The sequence below is a fragment of the Rana temporaria genome, chromosome 5 (genome assembly GCF_905171775.1).
Source record: "Rana temporaria chromosome 5, aRanTem1.1, whole genome shotgun sequence".
NCBI classification, from domain to species: Eukaryota; Metazoa; Chordata; class Amphibia; order Anura; family Ranidae; genus Rana; species Rana temporaria.
The window spans coordinates 235401717-235418544 of record NC_053493.1 but is presented as its reverse complement, the minus strand read 5'-3'; the positions used below and the strand labels follow the sequence as shown (position 1 = coordinate 235418544).

General features: G+C 43.3%; 1 protein-coding gene across 8 annotated transcripts in view; it reads right to left on the bottom strand.

Moving 5' to 3' along the window:
- Window positions 1–246: 246 nt before the first annotated feature.
- The window catches only part of RELCH (RAB11 binding and LisH domain, coiled-coil and HEAT repeat containing), a 194265-nt gene continuing 177683 nt past the window's right edge, over window positions 247–16828 (bottom strand). For 7 of the 8 annotated variants that reach the window (XM_040353587.1, XM_040353588.1, XM_040353590.1 and 4 more), the window contains one exon: window positions 247–803. In XM_040353587.1, coding sequence (XP_040209521.1) covers window positions 683–803 — 121 coding nt within the window. In that variant the 3' untranslated portion in view covers window positions 247–682. Of the gene's footprint in view, window positions 804–2791; window positions 2909–16828 lie in introns of all 8 variants that reach the window. The other variant, XM_040353589.1, reaches the window with a different exon arrangement.

Below are 16828 nucleotides of genomic sequence, written 5' to 3'. Positions count from 1 at the left end.
AACACAATTAAAGTATGTTTTTTAAGATGGACTTCATCAAAAGGTTTTTACATTTTTAACATGACAGTATTACTGCACACAGTACTAATGTCAAGGGAACATCGAATGAAAAAAGCATTGTCTCCAAAACTGGGAATGCAAGTTATTTATGCTTGTCCTTCTACCGTAGACTCGAGGATGAATCCAAAAAAGGCACAGGTTAACGCTGGCTGTTTTCTTATTCATTTAAAAATAAAAACAAACTGATTGCTATTTCCAATATTTACGTACATATCAATATCTGACTTTATTATTTCATGATAAAGAATTTACATTAATAAGTACCATTGCAATTTGTGCAGTATATAACAGATAGAGTTGCCAATATTCTTTTCAGAAAAAATACCTTTTTCACTATATATATATATTTATGTATAAAAAAAAAAAAGAAAAGAAAAATTAGACAAAACACAGAACGGAGACATGGTATAGGCTAAGGATCCTTCTTCAACTTCAGTTACAGTATGAACTCCCGAATCAGACATGCGGATTCTAATGAAGTGCAAATTTCTTTGGAGTCTTCAATAAAATATATTACAAGAACGTAAGACATGAAGAAAAAATAAAATAAAAAAGGCAAGTAGTTCAAGTACAAGGAGCAAGTGGTCCATTTTTAGTGTTTTATTGGCTAGCAGCAAGCCACCTATTTCTTGCGCTGAAAAACATTTGCCAACATTGCACCAGATGTTGTCAGCTGGCCCATTTTGTTCAGAAACTTTGTCTTTGTGTCTTCACTCACAAGGCTTGCTGCAATTGACATGGAACTGAAAAACATAAAAGTCAGATTAAAATGTGGTCACGAGAAATACTGTGGGGCTGATTTACTAAAACTGAAACATGCAAAATCTAGTGCAGCTCTGCATAAAAACCAATTGGCTTCCAGTTTTTATTTGTCAAAGCTTAATAAAACAAGCTGAAGTTAGAAGCAGATTGGCTACCATGCACAGCTGCACCAGATTGTACACTCTCCAATTTTAGTAAATCAACCCTAGTGATTTTTTTTGGAATCAAAACAATTTTTATTGCCGACAGACAAGAATACATTACATGCATTAGTCATATCAGTGTATACAACATCGCAGTTGAAGTCAGATTTCCAGGTTGACACGCATAGTACACCTTAGTGAGTTAAAGGCCACTTGTCAGAGAATCTACCATTACGACTAGGTTCCTAAAAGCTTAATTCTGATTATTAGATGTACTGACCCACATTATTACATTGAAATTGTATCTCATCAATTCCATAATTCTAAAATCTCATGGTTGGAGAAATTATACTGAGCTTGTGTGGCTTTCTAGTAGAATATAATAAAAACAAGCACGTCAAACTTACATTTAAAAGTGAGTTAAAGTTAGTCTTTACGGTGCCACAACTATCTAATTCTATGAAAGAATGTGTACCACTTCAGTACCGAACACTTTATTCCAGAGAAATTGACTCAGGGAAACGTGAAAGTTATCACTTTCAGTGGGGTTGTGCCCGCACTGCAAGGGCCAACTGCTCATTTAGTCTAGGGGAGAGTAGACGCACATATACTCATCTGATCTTCCGCTTCCCCAGCAAATCGGTGCTCCCCCATACTCCTGCACTGGACTGTTCCTCAGCGTATTGGTGTTGATAACATCAGCAACCACTAGAGCAAAGGGGAGAAGAAGCAGCTGCAGGGACCGGTCCAGTAGTGTGAAGGAGTGGAGGACCAGGGTTAGTAAAATTAATTAAACTAATATTATTGTTATTATTAAAGTCCCCTAGACCTAAACAAGCAATTAACTATTGCAGTGCAGGCACAGCCCCATCGCAAGGGGCAGTTTTCAAGTTTCCCAGAGTTGGGCTCAATTTATTTTGCAGCAACAAAGACAAGGAAATGTTATAAACAAGTGTAGCTTTTATCAGCTGCACAACAGAAGTCACCTTGTTTAGTTTACACATACACTTTTCTAAATTATTTAGACCATGCATGTTCTGTATCTGAAATTTCGGAAACTAGCCATGCAGCTAGAATTTTCAGAATCAGCCAGCAATGGCAGCTTCTTTACCTCTTCAGTGACGGTTGTACTTTAAAGACCAAACTTGTGTGAAAGGGTTAGAACTGCATCCGATTTTGTTATTGTGTGCCCTTTAGCAAGATTTCCTAACCCTTTCAGTCTGGTGATCGAATGTTCAATAGACAAGAAAAGATGGAATTTCACCAATTGGGATAAATACATAAAAATATATTTTTAATAGCGTGGGAAAGGCCAGAACCTCTAAAAATTGTTCCATTGCTGTCTGGGTCCTGCAGTCCAGTGACCCCTCATTTTCATAATTTTTGACCAGCTGCCACTGAGTCGCAAGAGAGAACTCTCCCCAAAGTATTCAAAAACGGCAATAAAAACTGATAGAATTGCTAACCCTTACCCATTTAATTAATAAATAAGCAATTAGACCAGAACTGGGTTTTCATTTGTAAGAATTTCCTGGCTACTTAAGAATCATCTAAATATTCTGACTTCGAAATCAAAATGGACCCCTTGTCCAATACACAGCCAGCCATCCTTCAAAACAAAATCGACAGCCAACGGATACAAATCACATTAGCAGGCAGTGGTAAGGCAATACGGAAATGGTTTTGTGACCATCAGGAAGGTTCCTACTGCCAAACCAATTGTGCTCATTATATAATGAACAGAAGAATTGTTTTCTTAGGAAATAACTTCAGTAATATAAGTGAACTCACACATTGTGCTGAAAACAATAGATAAAAAAACTCACTTCTAACCCTTCTTTTCAGCGCCTGACTTGGACAGAGACCAAACGTTCCAGGTTGGAGCACGAGCACACGATGGCATGGAAAACAGATTGGCCGGAAAAAGACAAGCTGAGAGCATTCTGGAATGAGAGTAAGAAAAGCTGAGAGTAGACAGAAAGAGGCACAGTGAAATCCCATTGAGGGCAACAAGGACATGGAGAACACCTTAGCAGAAGAAGAAGAGAAGGAAGGGAGCAGACTACTCAAATCACTGAAGAAAGTTCTCAGCCAGCTTTTAGCTCTCAATTACCGAATCAACATGCTCTGTCTCCAATCTGGAACGCTTGGATTTCCTACATTCATGCAAAGAGGTTTCTCAGAACACTAAAATGAGAACTGGACAGCATGTATTAAAAAAAAAAAAAAACATGTCTTAGAAAAAAACAGCTTTAAACCGGCCATGTAAAATAAGCACAGTTTCTGTTCTGCAATGGCAAACATTCTGGTGGGACATTTTAATTTTTTATTCCTTTACCCCGTTTTCTCAAGGGTAAAGTACATACTAGTTTGACCTAATGTTGCCCCATAGTATATACTGTATATTCTGTGATTTAGTCTTCTGATTTCTGTGAGAATTAAAAATAAAAAAATATTCCACCCTAGGTACAGTAACTCACTCACACAAGTGAGTACACCCCTCACATTTGTAAATATTTTAATACATATTTTCATGTGACAACACTGAAGAAATTACACTTTTCTACAATGTAAAGTAGTGAGTGTACAGCTTGTATAACAGTGTAAATTTGCTGTCTCCTCAAAATAACGCAACACACAGCCATTAATGTCTAAACCGATGGCAACAAAAGGGAGTACATCCCTAAGTGCAAATGTCCAAATTGGGACCAATTCGCATTTTCCCTCCCCGGTGTCATGTGATTTGTTAGTGTTACAAGGTCTCAGGTGTGAATGGGGAGCAGGTGTGTTAAATTTGGTGTCATCAGTCTCACTCTCTCATACTGGCTACTGGAAGTTCAACATGGCACCTCATGGCAAAGAACTCAGAGGATCTGAAAAAAAATAATGTTGCTCTACATAAAGATGGCCTAGGCTATAAGAAGATTGCTAAGACCCTGAAATTGAGCTGCAGCACAGTGGCCAAGACCATACAGCGGTTTAACAGAACAGGTTCCACTCAGAACAGGCCTCGCCATGGTCAAAGAAGCTGAGTGCGTGTGCTCAGCGTCATATCCAGAGGTTGTCTTTGGAAAACAAATATACAAGTGCTGCCAGCATTGCTACAGAGGTTGAAGGGGTGGGGGAGTCAGCCTGTCAGTGCTCAGACCATACATCGCACACCGCATCAAATTGGTCTGCATGGCTGTCATCCCACAAGGTGGCCTCGTCTAAAGATGACGCACAAAAAAGCCCGCAAACAGTTTGCTGAAGACAAACAGGACATGAATCACTGGAGCCATGTCCTGTGGTCTGATGAGACCAAGATAAATATATTTGGTTCAGATGGTGTCAAGCGTGTGTGGCAGCAACCAGGTAAAGAGTACAAAGTATAAAGACAAGTTTGTTTTGCCTACAGTCAAGCATGGTGGTGGGAGTGTCATGGTCTGGGGCTGAACGAGTGCTTCCGGCACTGGGGAGCTACAGTTCATTGAGGGAACCATGAATGCCAACATGTACTGTGACATACTGAAGCACAGCATAATCCCCTCCCTTCGGAGACTGTACAGCAGGGCAGTATTCCAACATAACGACCTAAAGCACACCTCCAAGATGACCAATGCATTGCTAAAGAAGCTGAGGGTAAAGGTGATGGACTGGCCAAACATGTCTCCAGACATAAACCCTATTGCGCATCTGTGGGGCCTCCTCAAACAGAAGGTGGATGAGCGCAAGGTTTCAAACATCCACCAGCTCCATGATGTTATCATAGAGGAGTGGAAGAGGACTCCAGTGGCAACCTGTGAAGCTCTGGTGTACTCCATGCCCAAGAGTGTTAAGGCAGTGCTGGAAAATAATGGTGGCCACACAAAATATTGACACATTAGGCCCAGTTTTGACATTTTCACTTAGGGGTGTACTCTAAACCGCTGGCAACAAATATGACATTGATTGCTGCGTGTTGAGTTATTTTGAGGGGACAGAAAATTTGCTGTACACTCACTACTTTACACTGTAGCAAAGTGTAATTTCTTCAGTATTGTCACATGAAAAGATATAAAAATATTTACAAAAATGTGAGGGGTGTACTCACTTTTGTGAGATGCTGTACGTCTGATATTTTGTGCTTAGCTATTCCACTTTAGTTACTTCTGATCTTTTGTGCTCAGCTGTCTTATATGTTGTTTTTATTGCGGCTGGCAAACAAAAGGACATGGGATGGAGAGAGACTTCAGAATGTCAGTTTATAAGGCAGTATTTGCTCAAGTCAAGGGTGTGCCCAACAGTGCATGTTTTCCAGTTCTTCTAGATGGCTGCAGTGAGCATTTAAACCGAGGTTACATGAAGTCAGTCAACACTGTCTTACACCAAGGATGCTCAACCTGTGGCCCTCCAGCTGTTGTGGATCATGCCTCTGCCTTTGAAAGACATGCTTGTAACTGTCAGCAGCTTGCAATGCCTTTATGGGACTTGTAGTTCTGCAACAGCTGGAGGGCCACAGGTTGAGCACCCATATCTTACAGTTTGACCATTTCAGCACAAAAAGGTGTCATACTGTTCTCACACCTTGACCATTCCAACATAAAAGGCTATAGTACTGTTCTTACACCTTCCCCATTTCAATAATCTCAATTACATAACACCGCAAAGAAAATATTAAATTTTACAACCCCTCTAAACATATATGAAATAAGGCGGAAGCAACAGATACATGTAGGAGCCTATCAAGTGCACTCCAGATATCAGCCAGGAGTTCTGAGGCCTCGTACACATGACGGGACAGTCTGATGAAAACGGTCCGCCGGACCGTTTTCTTTGGACATGTCCGCTGGGATCATTTGGTCTGATGGCTGTACACACCATCAGACCAAATTCCCTGCGGACAGACGACGCGGTGATGTGACGGCGACGATGATGTGGCGACGTGCGCGAACCCGGAAGTTCAATGCTTCCATGCATGCGTCGAATCACTTCGACGCCATGCGCGGGTTCTCGGGCCAGCGGACATGTCCGATGAGTCGTACTGACCATCGGACATGTCCGACGGACAGGCTTCCAGCGGACATGTTTCTTAGCATGCTAAGAAACATTTGTCCGCTGGAAACCTGTCCGCTAGGCCAGGAAACTGTCCGGTCGGCCCTACACACGACCGAACATGTCCGCGGAAACTGGTCCGACGAACCAGTTTCAGCGGACATGTTTGGTCGTGTGTACAAGGCCTGACAGGGGCAGGATTCTTCATAGAAAACAGCAGAGCAGCCCCAAACCAGCTGTAGATTTTTAAAGTATATGTAAACCCTAAAGAACTTAGTTTAGTTGTACACTTTTGATCTGTTAAATATATCATATTGAAAGTGTTTTGTTATATTTGTTTGGCAAGTGCAAAAAAACTGTTGGTCATGTCAGAAAGTCACAGCTGTCCTGTGCCCACCTTCCTGAGGAATCCCAACTCCTTCCAGCCTTATTGTAGACTACTGAACAATTCTTGTGTTGATAAGGGGGGAGGATTCAATAGTTCAACAGAAGACAATTGGGAAGGACTGTCACCATTTCTTGGGATTACAGCCCAGAAAAGGTACTATGTTCTAAGTCCACAGCAGGAAATTAAGAGCAGAATGCATTTCTGGTAGATATTTCTCTGTACACGCAGGGTCCTTAATGGGATAAAACATGGGGAAATGTATAATACATGTATTGCAGAGCTGTGTAGCGTGTGTTTTTTTTTTTACACTGACAGTACATTTTAAGGCACATTGAATACTGTAAATTGTGAGTTCTCATGAGCAGGACCCTCAATTTTTTTTTATTGAATTGTAACAGTACTGCCTTTATTTTGAAAATTACTGCAAAAACCATTAGTAATATATAAATCCTTTCCATTAGTAATACTAATGCTGTACTACTTGTCAATAGAGTGCACAGTATTTACCAGGTAAAAAGATGCATGAATCCCATTGGTATAAAAGCCTACAAACTTTATTTGAACAGATTTCTAGTAAATATAGCTCTTCATGAACGCGTTGTCTCTTCATAAAACAGCCTGTCTCACACTATCATGACACAATCTCCTACATCTGGGAAGTCGTGGTTCAAAAGACAAAGGTTAGAATCTGAAAAGTTTGTGAAAAAGTATCCTAGGAGATGAGGAAAACCCCACATTTTATTTACAAAGATAAAGAAGTGCTGATGCTCAATAAACTAGAGATGATAGCTCTGACCTTCATCCAGTGCTACCCACCTCATAATCCTCAGAGTGTACATTTCTGGAGGACAAATCTTAAAGCAGTAGTAAACACTGTTTGGACACTTGTATCTACAGGTAAGCTTATAATTAGGGTTGTTCCGATACCGATAAATGCTCCCAATGCCTGATCCGATACCTAGGATGGGAGAGAGAGAGGCGGCATGCAACAGGAAGTCAGCGGGCGGAGCAGAGAGTGAGTCCTCAAGCAGGTAAGCTGTCAGGGGTGCAGGGCGCAGCCACATATCCATTGGTGACCGGAGCCTTCACATTTGGTAACTGAAGTGACACTCCGTGTTGTCGTTGTACACAGTCAGTGCTTGAACATCCCGAGTCCCATCTTGGTACACCCTGCACTCGGCCACGTTAAGCCAGTAGCGGACATCTTTTTACACCCAGCCCATATAGTTTGGGCTGGGTGTAACAATATGTCCGCTGCTGCTTTTATGTGGCCGAGTGCAGGGTGTACCAAGATGGGCGTCACAGGCAGCATAGAAAAATAAGAAAAAGAAGGGGGGGGGCAGGTCCTATGCTCACTATATTAATTAACGGTGTAGGATATTGTTCATGTCACAGCAACCCATTAGTTGCGGACTCCCCAATTAAGGTGCGGTGTCCATTGGCAGATTACAATGCAATACAAAAAAGACCCCCCCGGGGGGAAAACAAAAGAGATGTATCCTCCCGGAGATAAAGATGCCAAAGTGGGCCGTGCCGCATAAAAAAGGGGTTTATTGATACAATAAAATGGCCTGTTATGATTTGACACGTGTATGAAGCCGGCTTTCGATACGCTAATTTGAGCGAAGGAATGCAGCTGGAAAAGCAGTCATTAGCAGCAGACCAACATACTAAGACACATTGATTGGGAGCACCCGTGTGTAGTACCTGGATCCCTCCACACAAGAGATACCAACGGAAGCTTCAAATCCCCAGGGACGGGGGTGAAGACTTTCCTGGCTGCATTACACTGCACATGGCAGCAAGCCGTCTCTTGATTTTCTATTAGAGGAGAGGAAGACTCTGCAACATCAGATGATCTCCACACATAACCTGGTCTGGTGAGCGGACTTCCAGCCCTGTTTCCATCTGTGTCTCCTTTCATTTGATTATGTTGGCACCTTGCACATAACCACATTGCTTTGTGACTGTTGCTGCATTCAGCTGATCATCAAATTGCCATGCTGATGAACTTGATCTTTATGCTGCTATTTTGCTAAACTGCTTTCTGCTTATATGACTTGGCTGCACAGTGTCCTTGACCTTCATGAATGTTATACCATGATAGCTCTCTCATACTGAACCGTGTGTCATTGAGCTGTGATATTCAGGTCACGACATCATTCATTGATCAGCCATAGCGCATAGCTAACTTATCTAATTTTACTCTGATATATGTCCTGCTTGGACTTGATCAGCTTAGAGGCCGATCATCCAACCAAATGCTGGGTAGTCGGCTGGACAAATTCCAGCTGATTTTTCTAGTCGAGTAATTTGCATGCATGCATCCTGTATGTAATCAGTGTCTAATTAGATAACGTTATCTAATTATTATATTGGGTGTTGGTGATGGGTGTCAAAGTGTCTGAATTTATGTGATTGCTAAATTTTTGTATCAAACCCCTTTTTTATGCAGCACGGCCCACTTTTGGCATCTTTATCTCCGGGAGGATACATCTCTTGTTTCCCCCCCCGGGGGGGGGGGGGGGGGGTCTTTTTGTATAGCATAGAAAAATAGTTTGGGTTCCTTTCTTTTCCTCTGTCATTTATTTCAGTGCCAGCCATCTGTCAGTGCCCATCCATCAGTGCGTGCCAGCTATCAGTGCGTGCCAGCTATCAGTGCGTGCCAGCTATCAGTGCGTGCCAGCTATCAGTGCGTGCCAGCTATCAGTGCGTGCCAGCTATCAGTGCGTGCCAGCTATCAGTGCGTGCCAGCTATCAGTGCGTGCCAGCTATCAGTGCGTGCCAGCTATCAGTGCGTGCCAGCTATCAGTGCCACTGCCAGCTATCAGTGCCACTGCCAGCTATCAGTGCCACTGCCAGCCATTAGTCCCAGCTATCAGTCAGTGCCACCTTTTAGTGCCCATCAGCCAGTGCCATCTATCAGTGCGTCACATGACATTAAAAAAAGTATCGTAATCGGTATCGGCAAGTACTTGAATTTTTTTTTAAAAAGTATCGTTACTTGTACTTGGTCTTAAAAAAGTGGTATTGGGACAACCCTACTTATAATAAAGCTTACCTGTAGGTACAAAGAATATCTCCTAAACGAGCATCATTTAGGAGATGTTTATTGTTTCTACAGCTGTTGACATCACCGGCTCATGCTCTCTAAAGAGAGGGCATACTCGAGCTGTCCTCTCAGAGCTCTGTGCCATGGCTGCGACTCCCGAACAAATGCAGGGGGGGTGTTACATCATCGTGGGTCGGTCATTTCAACGGCCATTTGTATGCAAGACAAGTTCACGGCCAACGGCCTTCAAGCAAAAGTCCTACGCTTTGTCCACGGAAAATCCGATCGTGTGTATGATGCTTAAGTATCTAAACTATGCAGAACCCATCATCAGGTAAGTGTGGAATAAAATAAATAAATAAATAAATAAATAAATAAAATGGGAAGGTTTAAGCTCCTCAAAGAATATGAAGTCTGTAATTGAATTTTACAGCTTCACTTAATTATTTTAGCCTCCTCCCTCCTCATTTAGCTTCACTTTATTTGCTTGAGGCTGATACTTCAGTAGGAGAGTCAGGGGGTCAGAGGTCACATTATATCCAACAGCTGCTTTTTGGCAAGTGCCTGATCCCACAAAATGACAGATTTTCTGACTTGACTCCGTAATGGCTGCATCTAAATTTCTAACCTGGCCTATTAAATTGCAGCATAGGATAAAGCACACTGCAGCTTGAATGCACTTAAAGTGGTTGTAAACCTAAGACATGAACAAAGCATATCCCTCTATAGTGTGTACTTGTCTCAATCCAATACACAAAGTGTCATTTCTGTCTGCTGCCTTGTTCCTCTGCTATCTACATGGGTCACTTCTGACAAGTTTTCCTGACACCAAAAGAAAAAAGGTGACAGTGGAGGGTCCTACAGTTAATTGACAGCCTTGGCTCTGTTCTTGTGTGCTGTGTGAAGGGGGGTGTGTCCCTTCCCTCCAATAAGCTCTCAGAGATCTCCTCACTGAGCTCTGCAGAGTGTAACTTCAGCTCTCCATACCCTTTTTTCCCCAGAGCTGAGAGATCCTGTGTAAATTCTTCACTTTCAATGGATGCAGAAAAGAGATGGCTGCAAATAAAACAGATACAACTTATGTAGGAGGATTGGTTTCATCTCTGTGTACCATCCGAGGCCATTCACCACACAGGGTATATGTGAGGGTTTACAACCACTCTAAAAGCACAGAAAAAAAATGTGATTGTATTGCATTTACTTGTTCTACAAAAAATAGTGTTTGGTGCATTTTATTCAGCTGGCTGCCCTTTTCCTAATGCATGAGAGTGTTCTGAGTATAAAATGCATCTGCAGTTACCAGTGTCCATTTAACAGCAGACGCTAGATGCACAGATTTGGTGTGAGCGTACTTAAAGACTTTTCAAAATAACATCTATTTAAAATCTGGAAGGAAGACATAAAAAGAGGAAGGTATTGTAAGAGAAGCAACACTCACCAGTCCTAAAGGGAACTTCCCATTTCAGGACAAGTCTTTAATTCATGTGCTCTCTACACAGCGTGCAAACACAACACACAGACCACTTACACACGGCGCTTCTGCAAATCCCAGCTTTTAACTCTGCATTCACTTTCACAGCCAAACTGCTATACTATACCAAATGTTATACAAATGATCAAAATTGACAGTTCAACAGGTACAGATTTGCACACACAAACTACATTGCCATGGAAATATCTGGGAGACCAGCATGGAAAGGAAAAAGAGACTGCAATGTACTGCAACTACTACAATAATGTCCAATGGAAATACTGAAGCAGAAAGCTAGTGACAAGAGTCACAGCACAAAGACATACCTATAGATACACTAATGCTACAGGCTTCAGAGCAAAAAAATAAATAAAAATAATAATATAAATTAAAAAAATGATTCTGGTAAATACAAATAAGATCAGTCTAGAGCAGTGGTTCTTAACCTGGGTTCGATCGAACCCCAGGGGTTCTGTGAGTCAGTCTCGCGGGTTCGGCGGAGGTCAAGACACACCCGACTCATATGTTCTGTGATGACACGCCCCGCTTGTCCATCATTGGCTGCAGGTGATCACGCAACATCGCTTGGCCTATCTGTGCTGCAGGAATTTGGCGCGCCCAGTAGTCTAATTGTAACTGTCGTGATGGTACGTCGTGTGATTTTTCTTAATATTTTAATCCCTTCATAATATGTCGAGCAAAAAAAGAAAGTGGTCGGACGAATATGTACAATATGGATTCACATGTATAACGGAACGTGATGGGAGTCGGCGTCCTAACTGCATGATTTGCAATGCCAAGTTGAGCAATTCTAGTCTAGCACTGCATGATTTGCAATGCCAAGTTAAGCAATTCTAGTCTAGCACAGGCAAAACTAAGAGAACACTTCCTTAAGCTGAATGGAGATGGAATATACAAGAGCACAACACTCGCTGAATTCAAGGCGAGGAGAGCCAGATTCGATGAAAAGGCTAGTCTGCCTGTTCTCAGCTTTGTATCCATCAACAAACCGATCCTCAGAGCATCGAACAAAGTTGCTTACCCGATCGTAAAGCAGGGCAAACCACACACCATTGGTCATGTTTTAATGTTTTAATGGTTTTGTTCTTTGTTCTTAAAGCGGTTCTCCACCCTAAAGTGAAGTCCCACTGATCGGAACCCTCCCCCCCTCCGGTGTCACATTTGACACCTTTCAGGGGGGAAGGGGGTGCAGATACCTGTCTAAAGACAGGTATTTGCACCCACTTCTGGCATTCACGGGCAAAAGACATGCATTGTGTCACATCCCGTCAACCCCCCCCCCTCCGTTGTGTGCTGGGAACACTCGACTCCCAGCACACAGTGGGAGCCAATCGGCGGGCGCTGCGCGACTCGCGCCGTAGGGAACCCGGGCAGTGAAGCCGCAGCGCTTCACTTCCTGGTTCCCTCAGCGTGGATGGAGGGGGGAGCAGCAGGGTGACGAGCGATCGCTCGTCCTCTGCTGCGGACGCCGCTGGACTCCAGGACAGGTAAGTGTCCTAATATTAAAAGTCAGCAGCTGCAGTATTTGAAACTGCTGGCTTTTAATATTTTTTTTGGGCGGAACATCCGCTTTAATGGTTTTGTTCATTTTGTGCACCTATGTATAAATATATACCTAAATATATACTTAGGTTTTGAATTTGAAAAAAATCATATTTTATTTTTCCAATTAAGAAGGGTTCGGTGAATGCGCATATAAAACTGGTGGGGTTCAGTACCTCCAACAGGGTTAAGGACCACTGGCCTAGAGCTTAATTTGCATTCAAAGCATACGTCCTAGCAAAACAAAGAAAAAAAAATCTGTACATCTCTGCAATACATGGGCATTTCTCCATACTGTGAACCTAAAGTGGAAGTAAAAGCAAAAAACTTAACTCTAAACCTACTCCCACCCCCTAATTTATCTAGCCCTGTAAAAAGGGATTTCTATACTTGCCTATTCTGCAGTCTGGTCCCAGGTTGAGTGGTCAGTGGTGACTTCAGTGTATATAGAAGAGGCAGCCGCCATCAGAAACCCCATAGAAATTCTATGGGTGACGTCACTGCCCAGCCGTTGTTGGCTTTCTCCTGCACACAGAAGGCACCGCTGGAGAAGGGACCGGGGCAGCTTCAGCATAGGCAAGTATAGCAATCTTTTCTTTAAAGGGTCAGATAGATTAGACTTAGGTTTTGACTTTACTTCTACTTGGAGGTTAGACTCAGAAACTAAATTTCTGGCAAGATACACATGCATTTTCTGTACTTGCACTTTCAAAACATGGTGAATTTTGCATGTATTGCAGAAATTTTAGAAAGAAAGCAGGACATCATAAACCAATGTTGTAGGATAACATTCAGTGTTAAACCTGGACACTAAAGCCCTGCCTAGGACAGCACCTAACATTTCAACCAATATGGGCTTGATTACAAAGAAGTTCTCTGTGATCAAGCCTGTATTGGGTAAAGCGTTAGAGAGACGGTCCAAGGCAGGGCTGCAGAGTGCTATGCCCCATTTAATAAAAGTTGGATGGATGTGATCTGACATCATTGGTGTGCAACTTCCTGGTATCCTGGTAGCATGAGGTAAGCCCATAGAGTGGCTGGGCTCTCTTTGACACTCAGCGTTCCATACAGGCTTGAAGCAGAGACATTTCCCTATATGTCTAATGCATAGCTATTTTTCAATTTAAATTGTGCCCAAACTTTGAATTTAAAAAAAGACACAAAAAAAGTATTTTTTGCTAATAAATAAATAAACCATGATCAAAACTAAGTACAAGATACTTCTAAATAAAAAAAAGATGAACATTCTTACTAGCTATTGAAAATTACACAATTATAATTTGACTGCAAAACTAAAAGTTGGGAATAAGTCCAATTTCCTAAGAGGATTGGACATTATTACCCACCACCACATACTAAATCACATAATAACCATTTTGGAGTCACCCTGTACAGGCAAAGCCAGAAGCTTTAAACACTATTGATACAACAGCAAAGAGTTGGAGCCAAATGTTAATTGAAACCAGTTTTGAAAAATGTTCTAGTACTTCTGGTTACGTTACCTTTTAGGTGTTGTAAAATCAAATGGTTCATTGAAAAAAAAAAAAAAAAAAAAAAAATAATAATAATAATAATAATAATAATAATAATAATAATAATAATAATAATAATAATAATAATAATAATAATAATAATGGCTGTAGTTTGCTTTTAGAATTTTTTTTTTTTTTTTTTAAATCAAATCATCTTTTTATTTCTTTTATATACAAACAGCAAACACAACAAAAACAACATACAACCCAAAACCGTCTTGGGAGGGGGAAAAATAAATAAAAATAAAATAAAAACCCTGCCCCCATGCTCCCCCCCCCCCCCCAACCCCACATGCTCAACAAAATTTATAAAACTGTAAAATGCAGTAGCCCATAGTATGTATCAAAATGTGCTGATCACTATGGCCAACTAAAATCAGATTGGTTGCTTTAGCTGAGAGAAATAAGGGTGGCCCAGTTCCATCCCTGGACTCATCCCTGGACTCATCCCTGGACTCATCCCTGGACTCATCTAGAAATAGGACGGAAAAATGCAGATTTCTACAAAGGCAATTTCAGAACATGTATGTCAAAATGATAGGTAACTCAAGAAATACAGAAATATATAGTAGTAGCTACGCATGGGTGCTCAACCTGTGGCACTCCAGCTGTTGCAAAACTACAAGTCCCATGAGGCATTGCAAGGCTGATAGGTGCAAACATAACTCCCAAAGACAGAGACATGATGGGACTTGTAGTTTCACAACAGCTGGAGGGCCACAGGTTGAGCACCTATGAGCTACAGTATATGCTTCCACAACCCTCTACTGGCCAGTGTGGCCCACTCATCACATTAAAGGAAACCCATCATAACAGACACATAATGGCCTCTGCCGATGCCAGTTGCTTCATTGCTGTCTCTCTACGTTCAACACTCTGACATACAGAACATGTATACAAATATGAACTTCTGCTTTAAGAACTTTCCTAACCGGCATACTGTCTTTGGTCAGTGACTCAAAGTATCAAAGGCAGTGGTCAGCATAACAGACAGGAAACTACTATTTCTAGGAGGAGGTCGGCAATGGCAGTCTACATATTTATTTCATTACAAGCTTACGAAAAGGACTTTTATATAGGAGCATGAGGTATCAAGCTTAACTTTTTCAGGAAAGGTTCAGATTTGAATGTCTGTTTAATGGCCAATATCTCCAACTCTGCTATTACATTTTTCATCATATGCTCAGTGTAAAGGATTGTGACCGGTTTACTTTGACTAATACTCAAGTATAATAGTACAGTAGGTGAACGCGATATTGTGTCAATCTCGCTCCCTTTCTCGGCGAGATTGACCACCTACGAGCCCCATCGCGGGAGCCAGCGCCGAGCTGGCTTGCCGCGATGGAGACAGAGCCGTCATAGAAGCGACGGGAGATCCGACTTGGATTCCCGCCAATTCTACACGTGTGCGGCGTTTGTTATGAATCCTGAGGGGGAAGTCCCCGCCGGATTTTAAATAAAAATCCGGCATGGGTTCCCCCCCTCAGGAGCATACCGGGCCCTTAGGTCTGTTATGGGTTGTAAGGAGAGCCCCCCTACGCCGAAAAAAACGGCGTAGGGGGTCCCCCTACAATCCATACCAGACCCGTATCCAAAGCACGCTACCCGGCCGGCCAGGAAGGGAGTGGGGACGAGCGAGCGCCCCCCCCCCCTCCTGAGCCGTACCAGGCTGCATGCCCTCAACATGGGGGGGTTGGGTGCTCTGGGGCAGGGGGGCGCACTGCGGCCCCCCCACCTCAGAGCACCCTGTCCCCATGTTGATGAGGACAGGGCCCCTTCCCGACAACCCTGGCCGTTGGTTGTCGGGGTATGCGGGCGGGAGGCTTATCGGAATCTGGGAGCCCCCTTTAATAAGGGGGCCCCCAGATACCGGCCCCCCACCCTAAGTGAATGGATATGGGGTACATCGTACCGTACCCCTAACCATTCACCTGGAGGAAAAATGTCAAAGTTAATAAACACACCACGCAAGGGTTTTTAAAATAATTTTTCTGCTCCGGAGGCCCCCCCCTGTCTTCTTTATTAGCTCTGTTTACCAGGGGGGGCTTCTTCTTTGACATCTTCGGGTGGGTGGGGGCCGCCGTCTGGTTCTCTTCCACCGCCGGGGGGGTCGCTTTTAAAAAAGCCCCCACCCCCGGCGGGTTTCCTCCGGCGTCTTCGGCGGGGGGGCTTCTTCTTCTGCTATCCCGACGGGTCTTCTCCGCTATCCGGGGGGTCTTCTCAACTCTCCGGGGGTCTCCTTCTATGTTCGCCGCTCTCCGCTGTTGACTCGGCGCACCCCGGTTCTTCCTCCAGCTGTCCGGTGCCTTCTCCTTCAGCGCTGAACGTCTATCTTCTTCTTCCGTGCTGTGACGTGTTCTTCTTCTTCCGGGCTGTGACGTCATCTTCTTCACTTCTCCAGATGTTGACACGCCGGCTCTTCTCGCTGAAATGGCAGGTGCGCTGCTTTCATCGGACCTATATAGGCCTCACAGTCCCATCATGCTCTGTACCTACCCATGTGATACCTACCCATGTGGGTATGTATCACATGGGTAGGTACAGAGCATGATGGGACTGTGAGGCCTATATAGGTCCGATGAAAGCAGCGCACCTGCCATTTCAGCGAGAAGAGCCGGCGTGTCAACATCGGGAGAAGAGAAGAAGAGAAGACGTCACAGCACAGCGGCCTGAAGGGAGAAGTAGAAGTCGTCACAGAACAGCGGAAGAAGAGGAGAAGACGTCACAGAACAGCAGAAGAAGGAGAAGGCACCGGACAGCGGGAGGAAGAACCGGGGTGCGCCGAGTCAAGAGCGGAGAGCGGCGAACATAGAAGAAGACCCCCCGGAGCGGAGAAAACGTCAC